We start from the raw sequence: 15,032 nt of genomic DNA, 5'->3' as shown, positions 1-15,032 counted from the left end.
ACTGAAGGGGACAAAAACATCATCCTATTCAGCTGAAGATCAGAAAACTGAAGTACAACTTGAAGGCTGTTGATAACCTGAGATCCATACTAGGGCAGATTATAAACACTAAGACAGAACAGAATCTCATTAAATATGAGAAAAACAACCCAACTTACAACCAATCAGTGAGTGAGATCTTACATTAAGATCTTCCACTGCGATTCAGGTTCTCTGATTAACAGGAGCTTAAAAGTCAGCACTAATCTTTGGACATGGCTGTAATACTATTAGCTACTATTATCTGTAGCTGTATTAACCTTATAACTGCATCTGTATCACTGTCTTGCAAACCATGAGAAATAGGATGAAAAAGAGGAGAATTTGGTAGATTACATTTTCATGAAGACAATTCTGAGTAGAAAAAGTGAACTGCAACACTCCAAAATGGATAATTCCTAAGCAAGTGAGCACACACAAAATGTCAGATGAAAGATTTCAAGTTCTTTATACATACAAACTAATACATAAAATAGTGGCTATTAAATCAGCCCAGACAAAAGTTTACATAAATCCCACATTTTGCATTATAATTATGCTTCAAGTTTTTACTTAAACATCAAGCAACTAACAAACATGCATCGGCATAAGCATCTTGAAGCACATTAAGAGGTTTAACAACCGCATAATGTACATAGTACTTTCCTTAAAGAACAGATAGCGAACAAGACTTTATTCTTCTTCATTTATTAGTGTGATGCTAGCAGACCAGGTGCCAGTTTATGCCACTGTCCCCACACCTCAACTGGACACAGAGCCTTTGATCAGAGATTTTTGGTAGCAATGCCTGTTTGACCTGTGCATGCGCCCTATACATCCTTGTGCTCCATATATGTAGGACTCCGTGAGTGAACCACCTTCAGTTCCTTCTCCACAACAAAGTCCCACAGAGGAAACTCCAAAGCAGAAGGGAAGTAGGGGAGGTAGTGAAGCACCCATAGGGGGACACCTCTCGAAGAATTCCAATTACTGGACTCCTTCAACTAGCATCCCTATGGATGCTCCACCTCAGGTGACTTCCGAGCAGTATCTTCATCATGAGGAGTAGAGTCCAACACAGAAGACAAGACCGCATTCCCCAGGGCAGCATCTTATCTAGAAGAATGACCCATCACATCGAGTTTGGAAAAGGTATGTGCTGAAGTCCAAATTGCAGCCTTGCAGATCCCAACAATGGGAACATGTTTAAACACCATCATAGACACTGGCAGAAATCTAGTGGAATGGGCAAACACCTTGGGAGGAGCTTGTGTATCGGCAAATTAACAACAATGAATAATACATCCAGATATCCACCTGGACAGACTCTGAATGGAGACGGTGGTTCCCTTGAACAGGTCAGCAATTGAACTGCCTGAGAGACTAACAAAATGAATTGGTTCTCTCCTTTGTTCTGAGGTCAAAGTGGCCTTTTTGATGTTGAGCTGGAGACCTAACCTGTGGGACACGGACAGTGATGAGTTTACGGCAGAGAGAAACCTCGTTGCAAGTCTGGCCCTTGAGCAACCAATCATTAAGGCATGGAAAAACCATTGTCTCCAATAAACAAAAGGTAGTTGGTGACCACTGCCAAAACTTTCAAGAATACTTTTGGAGCAGAGAAAAGGCTGACTAAAAGTATCCAGTACTGGATGTGATCTTGACTGACCAGAACCCAAAATAATCTCTTGTGAAAAGGACAAACTGTGGCATGAAAGTAGAAGGTCCTGAAAGTTGAAGGTTGAAAACCAACCCCCCCTGGATCCATTGGTGGAATTACAGCTGCAAAAATCACCATTCTGCCTTTTTGTATTTTCAGAAAGTTGTTCAGGAGTCAGATCTAGAATTGGTCTCCACCCTTCATTCTTTTTTGGGACCCGAAGTGATCAATGATCCACCTGTGGTCTCAGTAAAAAGAGTTTCAGTCCATCCAAGGGGCAGTCCTCAATAATACTTTGAAACTCTCTAGGTAACCCACAGAACTGGAGCCAGGATGCCCAATGTACTGTGACTCCCCTGGAGATGGAGCAAGCCGCAGTGTCAGCTGCAGCTAAGGAGGCCTGTAAAGATGTTCTAGTCACTAGCTGACCTTCAGCTATGGCAGCGTGGAACTGCTCGTGATGTTCTGCTGGAAAGTGTTTAATAAACGTGGTGAATTTGGAATAACTGGTGTGCCTATTTAGCCATAAGAGCTTGGTAATTTGCAATTCTGAACTCTGGGGTTGCAGACGAATGGTGCTGTCTGCCACGTTCACCACTTCAACAGCCAGGGAATTAGGCAAAGGATTCAAAAATAAATATTGACCGTTCTTGGCTGGGAAAGAATACGTCTTATCAGAATGTCTGCGCATGGGCAATACCATTGCTGGCGTCTGCCAGATGGTCCTGGCAGGATCCAGGAGGGCCTCGTTTGTGGGCAAGGGCACTGGAGCAGAAAGTGGCATTTGCAAAATGTCCAAGTGCTTGGTGCTGCGACTCTCAAACCTCCTCTAGGGGAACACGCAATGAATCCGCAACCTGTTACGTTAGCTCCTGAAACTGTTTGAAGCCAGAGAAGGTGGAGGGGGCATAACAGCTTCAATGTGGGACTGTTTGAAGAGTACCCTCCTGGTCTGCTTTGGCCTTTCGCTCCTCAAAGGTTTCCTCCTGCAGCTGAAGTAGGAGACGAAGAACAAATGAAATATGGGCCTGCCTACCCCAGTAGTCCCAACAAGAAAGGTTAGGAGCTAGTAAGAATTGCTCTTGGTAGGCAGACCAAGGGTCCCAATATGGCCACTGAGAACCATAATTAATATACCCCTAATTTTAGACATATACTTAAATCTTATTCCTTCCCTTTTTCTCCTCACTGAATGAAAAGAATCTATGACCACGATCCCCACCCTCCTGCTGAAGTGTGACACACACAGATATACTCCGCTACCCTAAAGATGAAAGGCATGTGGTCTAGGAAAGTTTGTGAGGATAGTTTGCAGGATTACTAAAGCCAGCTGACTGTCTTCCCCTTGTAAGTGTTTGCCATTCCCCAGACGGTGGGGTGGGCAGACATCCACTCCAAGTCAATAACAGTGTCAGACTTACTCCAAAACATCACATTAGGAATTCATACGTTTATACTCAGCCGATGCAGTGATTCATCCTTATGCAGCCTCAGCAAGGCAGGTATTGTCCCACCCTTCCAAATGGAGACAATGATCAAGGGAATTTAAGTGAGTCAGTGACAGGCAGAGCCAGACTTCGAATTCAGGGGAGTCTGGCTCCTAAACCGGTACTTATCTCACGAAACGGAAATGCTGCAGAAAAAAAACAAACATCTGGCTTCTCCACTACAAACAGGATATTACTTAGAAAGAGGAGCATGGAGAGTGATTACAAAGAAATTCTATTGGGTACAGGCACACAGCCAGTCTCCTCCTCACTTAGCTAACACCACTAGTAGCTAACAGCTATGACGTTCCATGTGGCAAATGGCTCACTCGAAAATGTAGGTTGATCTTTGCTAGTCACCTTCAAAATCTTGAGATTGCCGTTTCGAGTCCCAGACTCACTAGATCCATAAAGGCAGCTGGTCTTTAGTGTAAGAGCTCTTTGGGATTAAAAAAAATGTTGATTTTTAGTGAAATCTCAGAGTGGGTGTGGCTCCATAAGGCAAGTTTTAAGAATTGATTCAGTTTTAGCAACTTTTGATGGCTGTAATGGCTACAAAATAGTTTTCAAAAAACCATGTGCTGATTCCCTTTCCCCTCCCCTTCATTCCTGGACCCGCCACGTAATTGAAGAGTTAGAGTTTAGTGCCCAGCACTTACCAAGCACAGTCATAGTGGTATAAATTTCCTGTGGGGGATCGGTGTAGAGCTGGCAGAAGTATCTTCCTTCGTCAGAAACTGAGACATTTGTCAACGACACTCTGAGTTCACTGTTAGAGAAATTCACTAACTGAAACCTGCTGTCCTTCAAAGCTGTGGAACAAACAGATCATTAGTGATTGTGATGAACAAGACAGATAGTACATTTCCTCCCACAAAAACATGGCAAAGCCAGAAGCCTGAAAGAGTAGTAATGGTGCCTAAACAAAACTCTTACTTCTTCCACATTATTCCAGCTCCTTGCATTTCAATTTGGGTTTTAACAATACTCATGTGCTCAGATCAATAACACTAATCAATACAAATTCTCCATACAAACTACTGATGTGTCTAGCTTTTGATTTTCAGAAGATGCAGCGATGATTTGGGTAAGAAGGCTGCCATAAAAACAATTCAGGGGGTTATTTTGTGGCTTAAAGCAGAGTGCAGGATTGATACCATGAGTGGATTAGAACCGGCATGAAGCAGAGAAGAATCAGGGAAAAGAATTTAAGATTTATGTTTCCTTACACAAGTAATTACTGCTAAAATCCCTTTGGGAATTTTGACAGCACTGACAAATATTTCAACTAAGACTCACTGATGGTCTCTCTTGAGTGTCAATTTTGGGACAGGGTGTGTAATACCTAGCAAAATGGGGACCCTGATCTTTGAACTGGGTCCTTAGATGCTATTGCAATACCAGTAAATCACAATCTCTGCTGAGTTCGTCTCACCCAATTAGTTACTTACATTGTAAGCAATTTTGGAGAAAAGACCCTCTGTGTTGCATGTACACAGAGAGCACAAGTAGTCCTGGTCCATCCCATCCAATTCCAACAGCAGCCATTAGACTGAATAATTGAAATAGTCTCATTTCAATTGTTATCCTCACAGTGTTATCTAAACAGGGAATAAAGCCATCCTCCTGCACTGGGCACCATGGCGACAGATTTAGTTTTGGCTTTAAAGGAGACAGATTATCTTGAACATGTCAATCTTCAGACCAAACATATTACTTCTCAGAACATTGTACTCTCCTGCATTACTGTATTCAATTTGTTTGTGTCAGCTAAATATTTGGTGCTCAGTTGCAATTCACCCTGAATTACTACAATCAATTCCTACTGCAAAGTAAAACAGTCTGACTTTTAAAAGAGACTATCAAGGTTTCCATTAAGGAGAAAGATTATGATTGCCTGTCATCTACGCTCTGAAGAATCAACAAAACTTTAAGTGCATAACATTCAATTAAAAAAGAGGCTTTAGCAATATTTTTATCCAGAATGCTAGGAGGGTGGGGGTCAGTTGCTACCAAATAACACAGGGATGGAAACTTACGCCTGAAGTCTTTGAAATAAATCGTCTGTCTGTTGGGATTCAGTAGCTGAATCACTGAGTCATCACTGTTTTTGACTCGACAACTGATGGTGGCAACTTCTCCCTCCACTACCGTCACATCTTCAGTAACCAAGTTCTGTCCATCACCTTAAAAAGCAAGGAAAGAAAGAGATTAAATACCGTATTGCCAAGTTTTTAAATTATGTCAGCGGGATTCATGTAAAATCGATCAAGAACAAGCTTTGGGGGACCCCCATGCTGAAGCAAACTATTCCTTCTTGAGTATGAAGAGGGCATTATTATTGGCTTAGTGTCTATGCTAGAGACAATTCATAACTATAGTTACCTGGGCAATAATTTCATTGCTGCACACATATACAGTTGGCCATTGGACAACATTTGAAAGGGGGATCCTGGGGAAAAAAAATAACGACATGCCATTTAACTCTAATGAACACTACTAAATTAGACTAGAATACCTGGGAGAGCTCTGTGGGTGGTTAGAGTGGAGAAGGGGCAGTTGCTTTTCTAAAAACAAAGACTGCCCCTTCTGCTGTATGCATTGGCAAGGCTGCTCTATAAGCAGCTGATGGATAATTTCATCTAGATGTAAAAATGTGACTCCAAGGAAAGAACTGGGCAAAGAAGGAGCAGACAAATTCTCTTGCTCCTAGAAGCCAAACATCTGCTACCTTATCCCACCCACCCAGAATGAAATATTTTAAAATGAACCCCTGGTTGGCAGATATGCAAGGAACATATGCCAAAGTGGGGGAAAGAGGGAAGGGAACAAAAGGAGATTGATTCTGGGGGGGCATGTTTTCATCTCAGCCCTACATCACAGTAAGGAGCCAAGCACCGTGGCACAGACTGGCTCCTAAAAAACAAGTGGTGGAGGCATCGTGAGCCATGCAGTTGATGGCATGATGTCTACCTCTTAATTCCCTGGGAACCAAAAGAGTATCAGAGCTACACAAGAGAGTGAAATGGAGAAATGAATGGACAGAGCAGCTGATAAAATAAAGCTGTAGGGAGTAAAATATCAGGACCTATTAACGCATGCAAGACATTTCCTGGAGCCACATGTGCTGATCTTGGTGCTAAGGAGGCAAACCAATTCACTGAAAATGCGAAGCGCTTCCAAGAATACAGCGATCCTGGGATTTCCTCTTGGAGTGGTGTGAAAATCTGAAGCCTAATTTTTAGTTCATTCAAATGTGATTGCGTTTGCTATATGGCCAATTTCTAGTACTGTTATATTAAAATATACTAAAGGAGTAGGAACAAGAAGGGAAATGGAAGAGCTTACTTCTATAGTACATTATAATTATATAAGAAAGATTCTGGAAACACTTAGTTAAAAAGTCTTCCCCTACCCTCCAACCAAAAGTAGAAAGGGGAAAGCTGATGGGAATTCTTGCTAGTCAAAAAAAAATAAAGCAGCTATCTGCAGCGCTAACAATCCTAAAGATTCAAATATCTCCAGCAAAATACTGAGCAACACATGGCATCATCATTTTCTGTTGTTGTTGGGATGGAGGTGAGGGAACCAAGCCCACTGAGTGATTTAAGAAAATGTGACTGGACTACTCTGATACTAGAACTGAAAAAAGTGCTGAATTATTGTTAGGACAATTGCAACACAAAATATTGCCTGTTCCTGTTAAAGTTGTTGAAAGGAAATCACTTGTGGTACAAAGTGCCCATATTCACAACAGCCATACATGAGAAAGCCCCTATAGCATCAGGCATTTCCCCCTGTTCACCTACAGCTTTCACTCAATCTCTGGAATTTGGGGAAGCTTTATACAGTCGGTGATACTTCCTTTGGCCATATTCTCCATTTTTTTTAATTATCTGTGAATCACCGCAACTAACAGTTGCTATTTACTCAGCAGCAATTTGCATATTTTTGAGGAAAATACAGCAACAATTATACTGTTTTATGATAAAGCAATAGTTTTTAAGAATCGCTTGAGAGGCAATTAAAGTACCTATAGATTGGGTAGTTTGTTAAAAAAAAAAAGACCAGTAATGTATGTAAATTTAATCTCAAGCTACACAACTAAGTTATACTAAACCACTGCCTTCAAGGATGGGAGCCTTTAGCAGCTCCAAGCTGAAGTGGTAATGAGATGATAGTAAGTCTTTATCAACATACACTTCATCACATCAATGTTCATGAAAGTAAGGGTGGCCAAGCCCCATAGCACTGACATTGGCTGTGATAACAAGGACTGTCATAGAAAACAGTCAAGGGTAGTTGACTGAGTTGAATAAAGAAGGGAACAGAAAAGTATTTGCTTAAAAGTCTGAAAATTAAATTTACCTTTCTCAATCTTAAATTGTCTATAGATTTTATGTACTAAGAATGCAACATATTTTTCCCTCTAGCAGGCCAAATATTCTTTCCACTTGAATGATGCTTAGCAACATTAAAAAACTGTGAATAAGGGAACACGGGAGAAAAACGGACAACTTTTAAACGTAATGAAATAAACTGGACTGGAGATTCGAGGGTGTAGAATGGAAAAGTGAGGTATATCACAAACAATTTAGTGACTGCCCCACTCATGTAGGACAGTTCACTTGCACAACAGAGACTTGATAATTTCCAACCAGGAATACCTGCACAGGCAATTAGGCAGCCACTAAACACAATAATGCAATCAGATGTGCAGCAGAAGTGTATATGGAAATTGCTCAACTAATATAAATAATAATATTACCAAAGCCTTTTGTATTTTATCCTTTCCAGGACTAAAAGGAAGTCAATAAATAAAATATAATGGATAAATCAAGTCAGTCAGAATGTTCTGTACCAACAAGCAAACCCAATAAAAACATTCAGTAAACATCAAGTAACTCTGAACGGTTAACAAGTTAATTTTAATGCCTGAACACAACACTTGAAACACATTCTCTATTGTTCTAATCTGCATGAGTGTTGTTCTACGAATATTTTCAATTGTAATCTAATTGATCTGAAATTAATCCCACTGGGCAACTCCATTTATGTCAGAATTATACTTACTCCATCATTCATGAGCCTTTTAAAGTATCACTACATCCATGCATGGTACACATGTGCTTATGACTGGTAAGCAAGAGACCATGTAGTGATATCACAGTAGCTCCAGTTCTATAAAGGAGAAATCTGCAACAGATAGCTAACTAAAAAATTACATAACTTTACTCTTTGTTTTGAAGCCTATCGGCAGACTTTTTTTCTTGGTAAGTGTGATGGGGCACACTGGCCCCGCACTGGGACTGAGAGAGTTAACCCTTTCCTCGCTGGCAGAGGAAGCCATGCCCCTGAGGCTCTGTTGGGCATGCTCCAACCAGGAGTCAAGCATAAAAGCCTGCAGAACCGCTCAGTCAGGGCTGGCCGCTGAGGAAGGAGGACGCCCAGCAGAAGCTCCAGCCCAGGAGCAGTTGCAAGCCTTACAAGAGGGAGCTGAGGAGCCAGGAAGCAGGCCCAGAGACTGGCAGCTGTGGGAACCCCAGGGAGCATCGGGTACTGAGGAACCTGGAGACCCTGATGCCACAAGGACTGCTACGTTTGGAGGACTGGTAGGAAGTGACCCAGGGAAGGGAGGGAGTGGTATCTCCCACCACTCTGCAGGCAGCGTGTTGTGGTAGGATTCCCCGCTGACCCGTGGCGGATCACGCTGTCACTGACAGGGCCCTGAGTCGGATCCTGGTGAAGGCAGGTGGGCCTGGGCTCCCCTACCGGGGGTCTCTAACACCCCCACCTTTGGGGGGACGAGACAGTTCACCAACCCCTCTCTCTCACCCCAAAGGTGGTAGACAAACTCCAGCTGCTGGGCCATGCTATCACCCGAGGGGAGAAGAATTTAAAGAGACTAGCCATTAGGCCATGCTGCCTTAGGAGCTCACTATAGAGACTTCGGCCACTAGGCTGCGCTATCCCGCTGGGCGAAGAGAGTGGAGAGGGACTCTGGTCATTGGGCCCCGCTGGTTTAGGAGAGCACTATAGGGACTCCGGGCACTGGGCCGCACTACCCCACCCAGGGAGGTGGATTTGAGGGACTCTGGCCATTGAGCCATACAGCCCTGACTACCGGGGAGGTAGTAAGACCGACAAACACAGGGAGGTGGGGTTAACCTCGCCCCCCCCCCCACACCCCTTGAATCAAAGGAGTGACAAGGTACAAAAGCTGCCACAGTAAGAAACAATGATTTCCTTCAGCTGGGTTATGCAAGAGACCAAAAAGAGCTGGAGCTCAAATTCCAAACAAGGATAGATTCCTTCCAATGATGCCAAGGCTGTGGGTTGATGCTCTCAAGGTGAGAACATCTGTCTCTGAGGACTGGCAGCTATGGTCACAACTCTATTCTTCAGGTAACAAATGACAATTATTTCCTTTGTGCTGTTATACGTGCTCTACTCCATAAAAGGTCCTGAACCCCTAGAAGCTACTATGTTCAAAATATGCCACAGATGATAATAGCTTTATTTGCCATGGAAATATTGGAACTATAAAGCTCTACTATAAAAAAATAGAAATAAACCACAAAATACTTTAACAATTAACTCTTTCATCTGCATGCAGCATGGCTATTTTAGATAAAGTACATACACTTCTCAAAGACGCAAGGTGACTTAATTGTAATGCTAAGCTTGTATTGCATGAGGAATTGGCTGTACTATACATAGACCTTCTGGATGTACTTTTGCATTTTTGAAGTCAAGCCTTCTTCCAGTAAATTTTTGTTTATTAAGAACTCCACAAGCCAGAGTGATAACCTACTCCCAATCAGGAATCGTATTTCAAACTGCAACCTTTTTTGTTGAAGTTTCTTTTATTTAGCTGGTGGACAACTATCCCTGCTTGTGCATCGTTTACTTTGCTATGAAGAATATACTTATATGTAAATGAGCTCTTTTACACTGGATACTTTTTCTTTTTAATTCCTGTAATTTATCCAGAACCCAATTATGCACATCAAGTCTAGGGAGAAACGGTATGGAATATCAAACACCTTGTTTACTACTCCCTTCATTCTTTAATACTCAGCACGCTTAGCCTCAGGAGATCAGCTTTATTTCCATGGTGGACATTTACCAAGTCTGTGAACTCACACCCCCAGTTAGCCTGCTACTAAACAATGCTCTCCATATGCTTTGGAGAAGCCCCTCCATTTGAATCTGCAATAAAAGAGAAGGCCCACAGTAAACCAGAATCCAGATTACACTGTGACAACATATTGATACCAGAACTCTTCAATGTAATTTAAACAGAAAGAGTATTTTGCAGATAACAAAAGAACAGCCCATTGTATTAAAGCACAGCCAAGTACTCAGATCAGAGAAAATGAAATTAGCACTTAACTTCTTGGCATTGGGGTGACTGCATAAAATGTTACAAGATTGACTCCCACTCTCTCAAAGCATGAATATTGAAAGACTGTTCTCACAAAGCAAGAATCTTTAAAACATTTAAAAATATATATAGATAAGCAGCAATTTGTCCTCTGATTATCAGATATACACTTTGTCATGAACATACAGCTAAGGGTATCATAAAATCATAAAGGGTTAATTCCTCTTTTACCTGTAAAGGGTGGCACCTGACCAAAAGGACTGAGAAGGGGAGAAGATACTTTCAAATCTGTGAGGGAAGGTTTTTTCTCTGCGTCTCCCGGAGTCAACAAGGAAACAGGGCAGGGAAAATACATCTCCCTACGACATATCTGAACAAAGCATCTAGTCTTCCAAAAATAATAAGTAATAGCAAAGAAATGCATTAGATTACCTTTTGTTTTAGCTTGTGAATTTTCCCTGTGCTAAGAGGGAGATTTATCCCTGTTCTTGTAACTTTAAAGTTTTGCTTAGAGGGGAAATCCTCTGTGTTTTTGAGTCTTTTGTTATTCTGTAAAATACAAGAATTACCTTGGTAAAATCAGGATGGTAAGTACCTTTTTTTTTAATTAAAATTCTTCTTTTAAGAACCCGATTAATTTTTCATTGTTCTTAAGATCCAAGGGTTTGGATCTGTGTTCACCTGTACCAATTGGTGAGGATATTTTTCTCAAGCCTTCCCCAGGAAAGGGGGGTGCAGGGCCTGGGGGAATAGCTTGGGGGGAATAGGATTCCAAGTGGTCCTTTCCCTGATTCTTTGTCTAAATCACTTGGTGGTGGCAGCATGCTGTTCCAGACAAGGTTTTTAACCTAAGCCGGTAAAAATAAGCTTAGGGGGGTCTTTCATGCGGGTCCCCACATCTGTACCCCAGAGTTCAGAGTGGGGAAGGAACCTTGACACACTTAGTTTCATAAACTGCAGTAGGTGAAGTCCAAAAACGGAAGAAAAATCCTTCATGCCATCTCCTTTCTCTGAGTCTAGAAATTATTTACAAGTCAGCTGCACAAACCACCCCTCTCTCTTTAACTAACAGGAACCAACATATCAGATGCATGTAGCGATATCTGGGTTCAAGTTTTAGAGAATACTGGGGAACATAGTTGAAATAAAACCCTTGCATTCTAAATTTCTAATTTTCCTCATAAATGATGCAAGTTCTGTCAGGTCACAAAAAAAGCAGAAGGAATCCTAAGGAAAATTAGAGCAGAAGCTAAGCAGTAAAAAGTACATAAAACAGAACTTGAGAGGATATCTACCCAAAAGAGAAATTCAAATTGAAGTCCCTTTGGGTCACTTTTGATCTCTCATCTGCTTTCAAACTGTACAAACAGTACGGACAAAAGGACCGATAATAAGTGGTTTCACTTGTTGATGACAGAAAAGCAAGCACAGACTGGAAAAAACTTTCAACTTTTTGATTGGCAAGATGTGTCGAATTAAACTTAATGATGGGAAAATGTAAGAGATGTAGGTATATAGTTAATGACTAAAAAGTATGGTACTGAACTAAAGGTGAGAAAGGGAGGTACCAACGAATGTCTAGAAAATATAGCAGAAAGGCGTCAAGGATGCTAATGACAGCATATGCATAAAGGGTTAGCATTAAGGCTAGCGAGTCCAAGTAACTTAGTAACGATGTGACTATACGCGCTTCCAATGAAACCTCAGAATAAAGTCTATTTCTGTGCATCACAATTTAACAAAAGGTTGAGAAGCAGCAACATAAGGACACAATTTACTCTTAAAATTTCATATTTTTCTCATTATTTAACCTGTAAGAGAAATGTAAATTTTAATAGACTGAAAAATTGTCACATGCCTTTCACAATGCTCAGTGAGGGAGTGGCGAGGGCTTTCAGGAGAGCCATGTTCAAATCCTGCCACCATTTTGAAGAGGGATTTGGAGCAATTTCTGTGACCCTGGGTGTTATTAATGTCTCTGTGCCTATTGCTAAATTGTCTCAGATTTATAAGGCAATTAAAAAATATCAATAAAAGCAATCAACCTCCCTCCCCCGAGAGGATGTGTCCCCTAGCATTCATTAAAAATACTCATGATGAATGTGTTACAGGCATTTAATTTTTTTCCACCAGGTGCCTCTACAAGACTATCAATGCTCACTCCTTATCTCCAATCACATAAGCTAAACACCATTCTATACTAACAATATACTCAGTATAGTTTTCTGAAACATCGCCAAACAATTATTATCTGGTTTGCCAAAATGACGCTGTCTACTTAAGCCGTTATATTGGGGGATGGAGGAGTCTCCTAGTCATATGTGAAAACAAGTGAATGTATTGCATGCTATTGACCTCACTGTCCTCTTTGCACAAGGAACCCTGGAAAGGTGGTTTATAATGGCTAAAGGGTGGAATCCTGGTGGGAGGCCATGTTAAAATACTTGGCAACACACTACTGTGTGGCCTTGTTTTGTAACTAAACCCATAGCGAACCACACAAAGATTTTTTCAAGATCTCACATCAAGCAAACATTTCCCCCTCTCTTCTCCTACTGTGTGACCAAGTTGCATTAACTCAGCACATTGGACATTGGCTTTTATCATAATGATAGAAATAACTGCTGCATTTAAAAATGGAACAAGTCACTGCCCATGAACACGCTATTTCTGGATTTACAAGACTCAGACCACTGGAAGGGTACAGATGCCTTAGTGGTCAATTTCAAGTTGGCAAAGCACCTGTTTTTATGCAGTAATTTTTATACGTGCAAAGAAGAGGATGGTTTTTGGATGCATTCAACTTGCTATGCTATTAAACAATGAAGAATTTAACAGTAGGGTTAGCTCCCCAGCTGAAGATTGTCACCAATACAGAAGCAGCAGCTTCTGCTGTGGATAAATAGAAGCAAAAAGTTAATCACCACAAAAAAAAACCCTGGGGAAGAGTTTTATCAATCCAATTGAGAAAAGGCTTCTGGAGAAGGTTAAACTGGATACATTCTCCATACTTCTTAGTAAACACAATATTCACTACAAAGGATTAACAAAGCTATTAAGATTTGATTTCCATCTAAGCAATTAACATTTTTTTTACATTTATTTAAAAGACTCAATTCTATCTTTCAATTCATTAAACCGTTCCCTATATTTGTCGAGTTTTATGTCAAGTCAAAACCCTATTTGAATTAATAAGAATTACAGTAAAAGTAATTTAGAAATAAATTACTTGAAGTTCAAGTCACTGAAGCTTCTGATGATGGAATGTCGCTCCATTAAAACAGACAACGGATTTATTTAGAAATCCAGTGCCTAGGCTGGCCCAAGTTGGAATGACAATATGTCTCATGGAAGTGTGTTTTCACCTTTAGGTTTGGAGTTCATGATGGGATCCAGGAAGCATAAGCACAGTTCTGCATTTTTGGAAACAGCCAGTGACTCAACTTTCCTGAAGATTTGAATAGTTATTTTGATTCAAAGGCCTCCCAATCTAAACATTGTTTGAAAAGCTTCTCTCTGACCACCCCCCCATCCCCCAACCTCTATCGTAAGAACATCACAGCTGCCATACTAGGTCAGAACAATTGTCCATGTAACGCAATAGCCTGTCTTTGGAAGTGCTCCATACCAGAGCAACAGAGGGAGTGCTGAGAAAAGGGCAATTATGAAGTGATCCGCTTCTGGCAGCCAGAAGTTTACGATCATCCTAGGTATACTTTTGGCCATCACAACATCCCATGGCAATGAGTTCACCAGGTTAGTTGTGGGTTGTGAGAAAAGAAGTACTTCTTCTTGTTTATATAAACCTGCTGCTTACTAATTTCATTGGGTGATCCCTGGTTTTTGTATTGTTGAAAAGGGTAAACAACACTTCTTTATTCCCTTTTCCCACACTATTCTTGACTTTATAGATCTCTATCGTACCCTCCTGTAGTTGTCTCTTTTTTAGATCTTTTAAATCTTCCCTTGTGTGGAAGCCTTTCCATATCCTTGGTCATCTTTGTTGCCTTCTGTGAACCTTTTCCAGTTCCACTATATCCTTTTTGAGATGGGGCAACCAGAACTGGTTACAGTGATCAAGGTATGGGCACAGTGTGTGTGTGTGTGTGTGTGTAGATTAGTGCCATTATAATATTTTGTCTTATTTTCTATCCCTTTCTTAACAGTTTCTATCCCAAACGTACTGTTTGCCTGTTTGACTTCAGCTGTGCACTGAGCGGAAGTTTTCAGAGAATTATCCACGGAAACTCCAAGATCTTTCTTGGGTGCTAACAGTTAATTTAGAGCCAATCATTATATATGTATAGTTGGGATTATGTTTTCCAATGCGTATTACTTTGCAATCATCAACGCTGAATTTCATCTGCCAATTTGCTGTCCAGTTATCCAGTTCTGTGAGATCCCTCTTCCACTCCTCACAATCTGCTTTGGACTTAACTATCTTGAATAGTTTTATGTCATCTGCAAACTTTGCTACTTC

General features: G+C 41.0%; 1 protein-coding gene across 5 annotated transcripts in view; it reads right to left on the bottom strand.

The window, feature by feature from the left end:
• CADM1 (cell adhesion molecule 1) overlaps nt 1-15,032 on the bottom strand; it is a 288,701-nt gene that overhangs the window by 69,333 nt on the left and 204,336 nt on the right. For all 5 annotated transcript variants that reach the window (XM_044997064.1, XM_044997065.1, XM_044997067.1 and 2 more), the window contains exons 2-3: nt 5,205-5,351; nt 3,825-3,977 (exon numbers count right to left, since the gene is read on the bottom strand). In XM_044997064.1, coding sequence (XP_044852999.1) covers nt 3,825-3,977; nt 5,205-5,351 — 300 coding nt within the window. The remainder of the gene's footprint in view (nt 1-3,824; nt 3,978-5,204; nt 5,352-15,032) is intronic.

This window comes from Mauremys mutica, chromosome 22 (genome assembly GCF_020497125.1).
Source record: "Mauremys mutica isolate MM-2020 ecotype Southern chromosome 22, ASM2049712v1, whole genome shotgun sequence".
NCBI classification, from domain to species: domain Eukaryota; kingdom Metazoa; phylum Chordata; order Testudines; family Geoemydidae; genus Mauremys; species Mauremys mutica.
The sequence above is the reverse complement of the archived record's forward strand: the minus strand, read 5'-3'. Positions and strand labels throughout refer to the sequence as shown.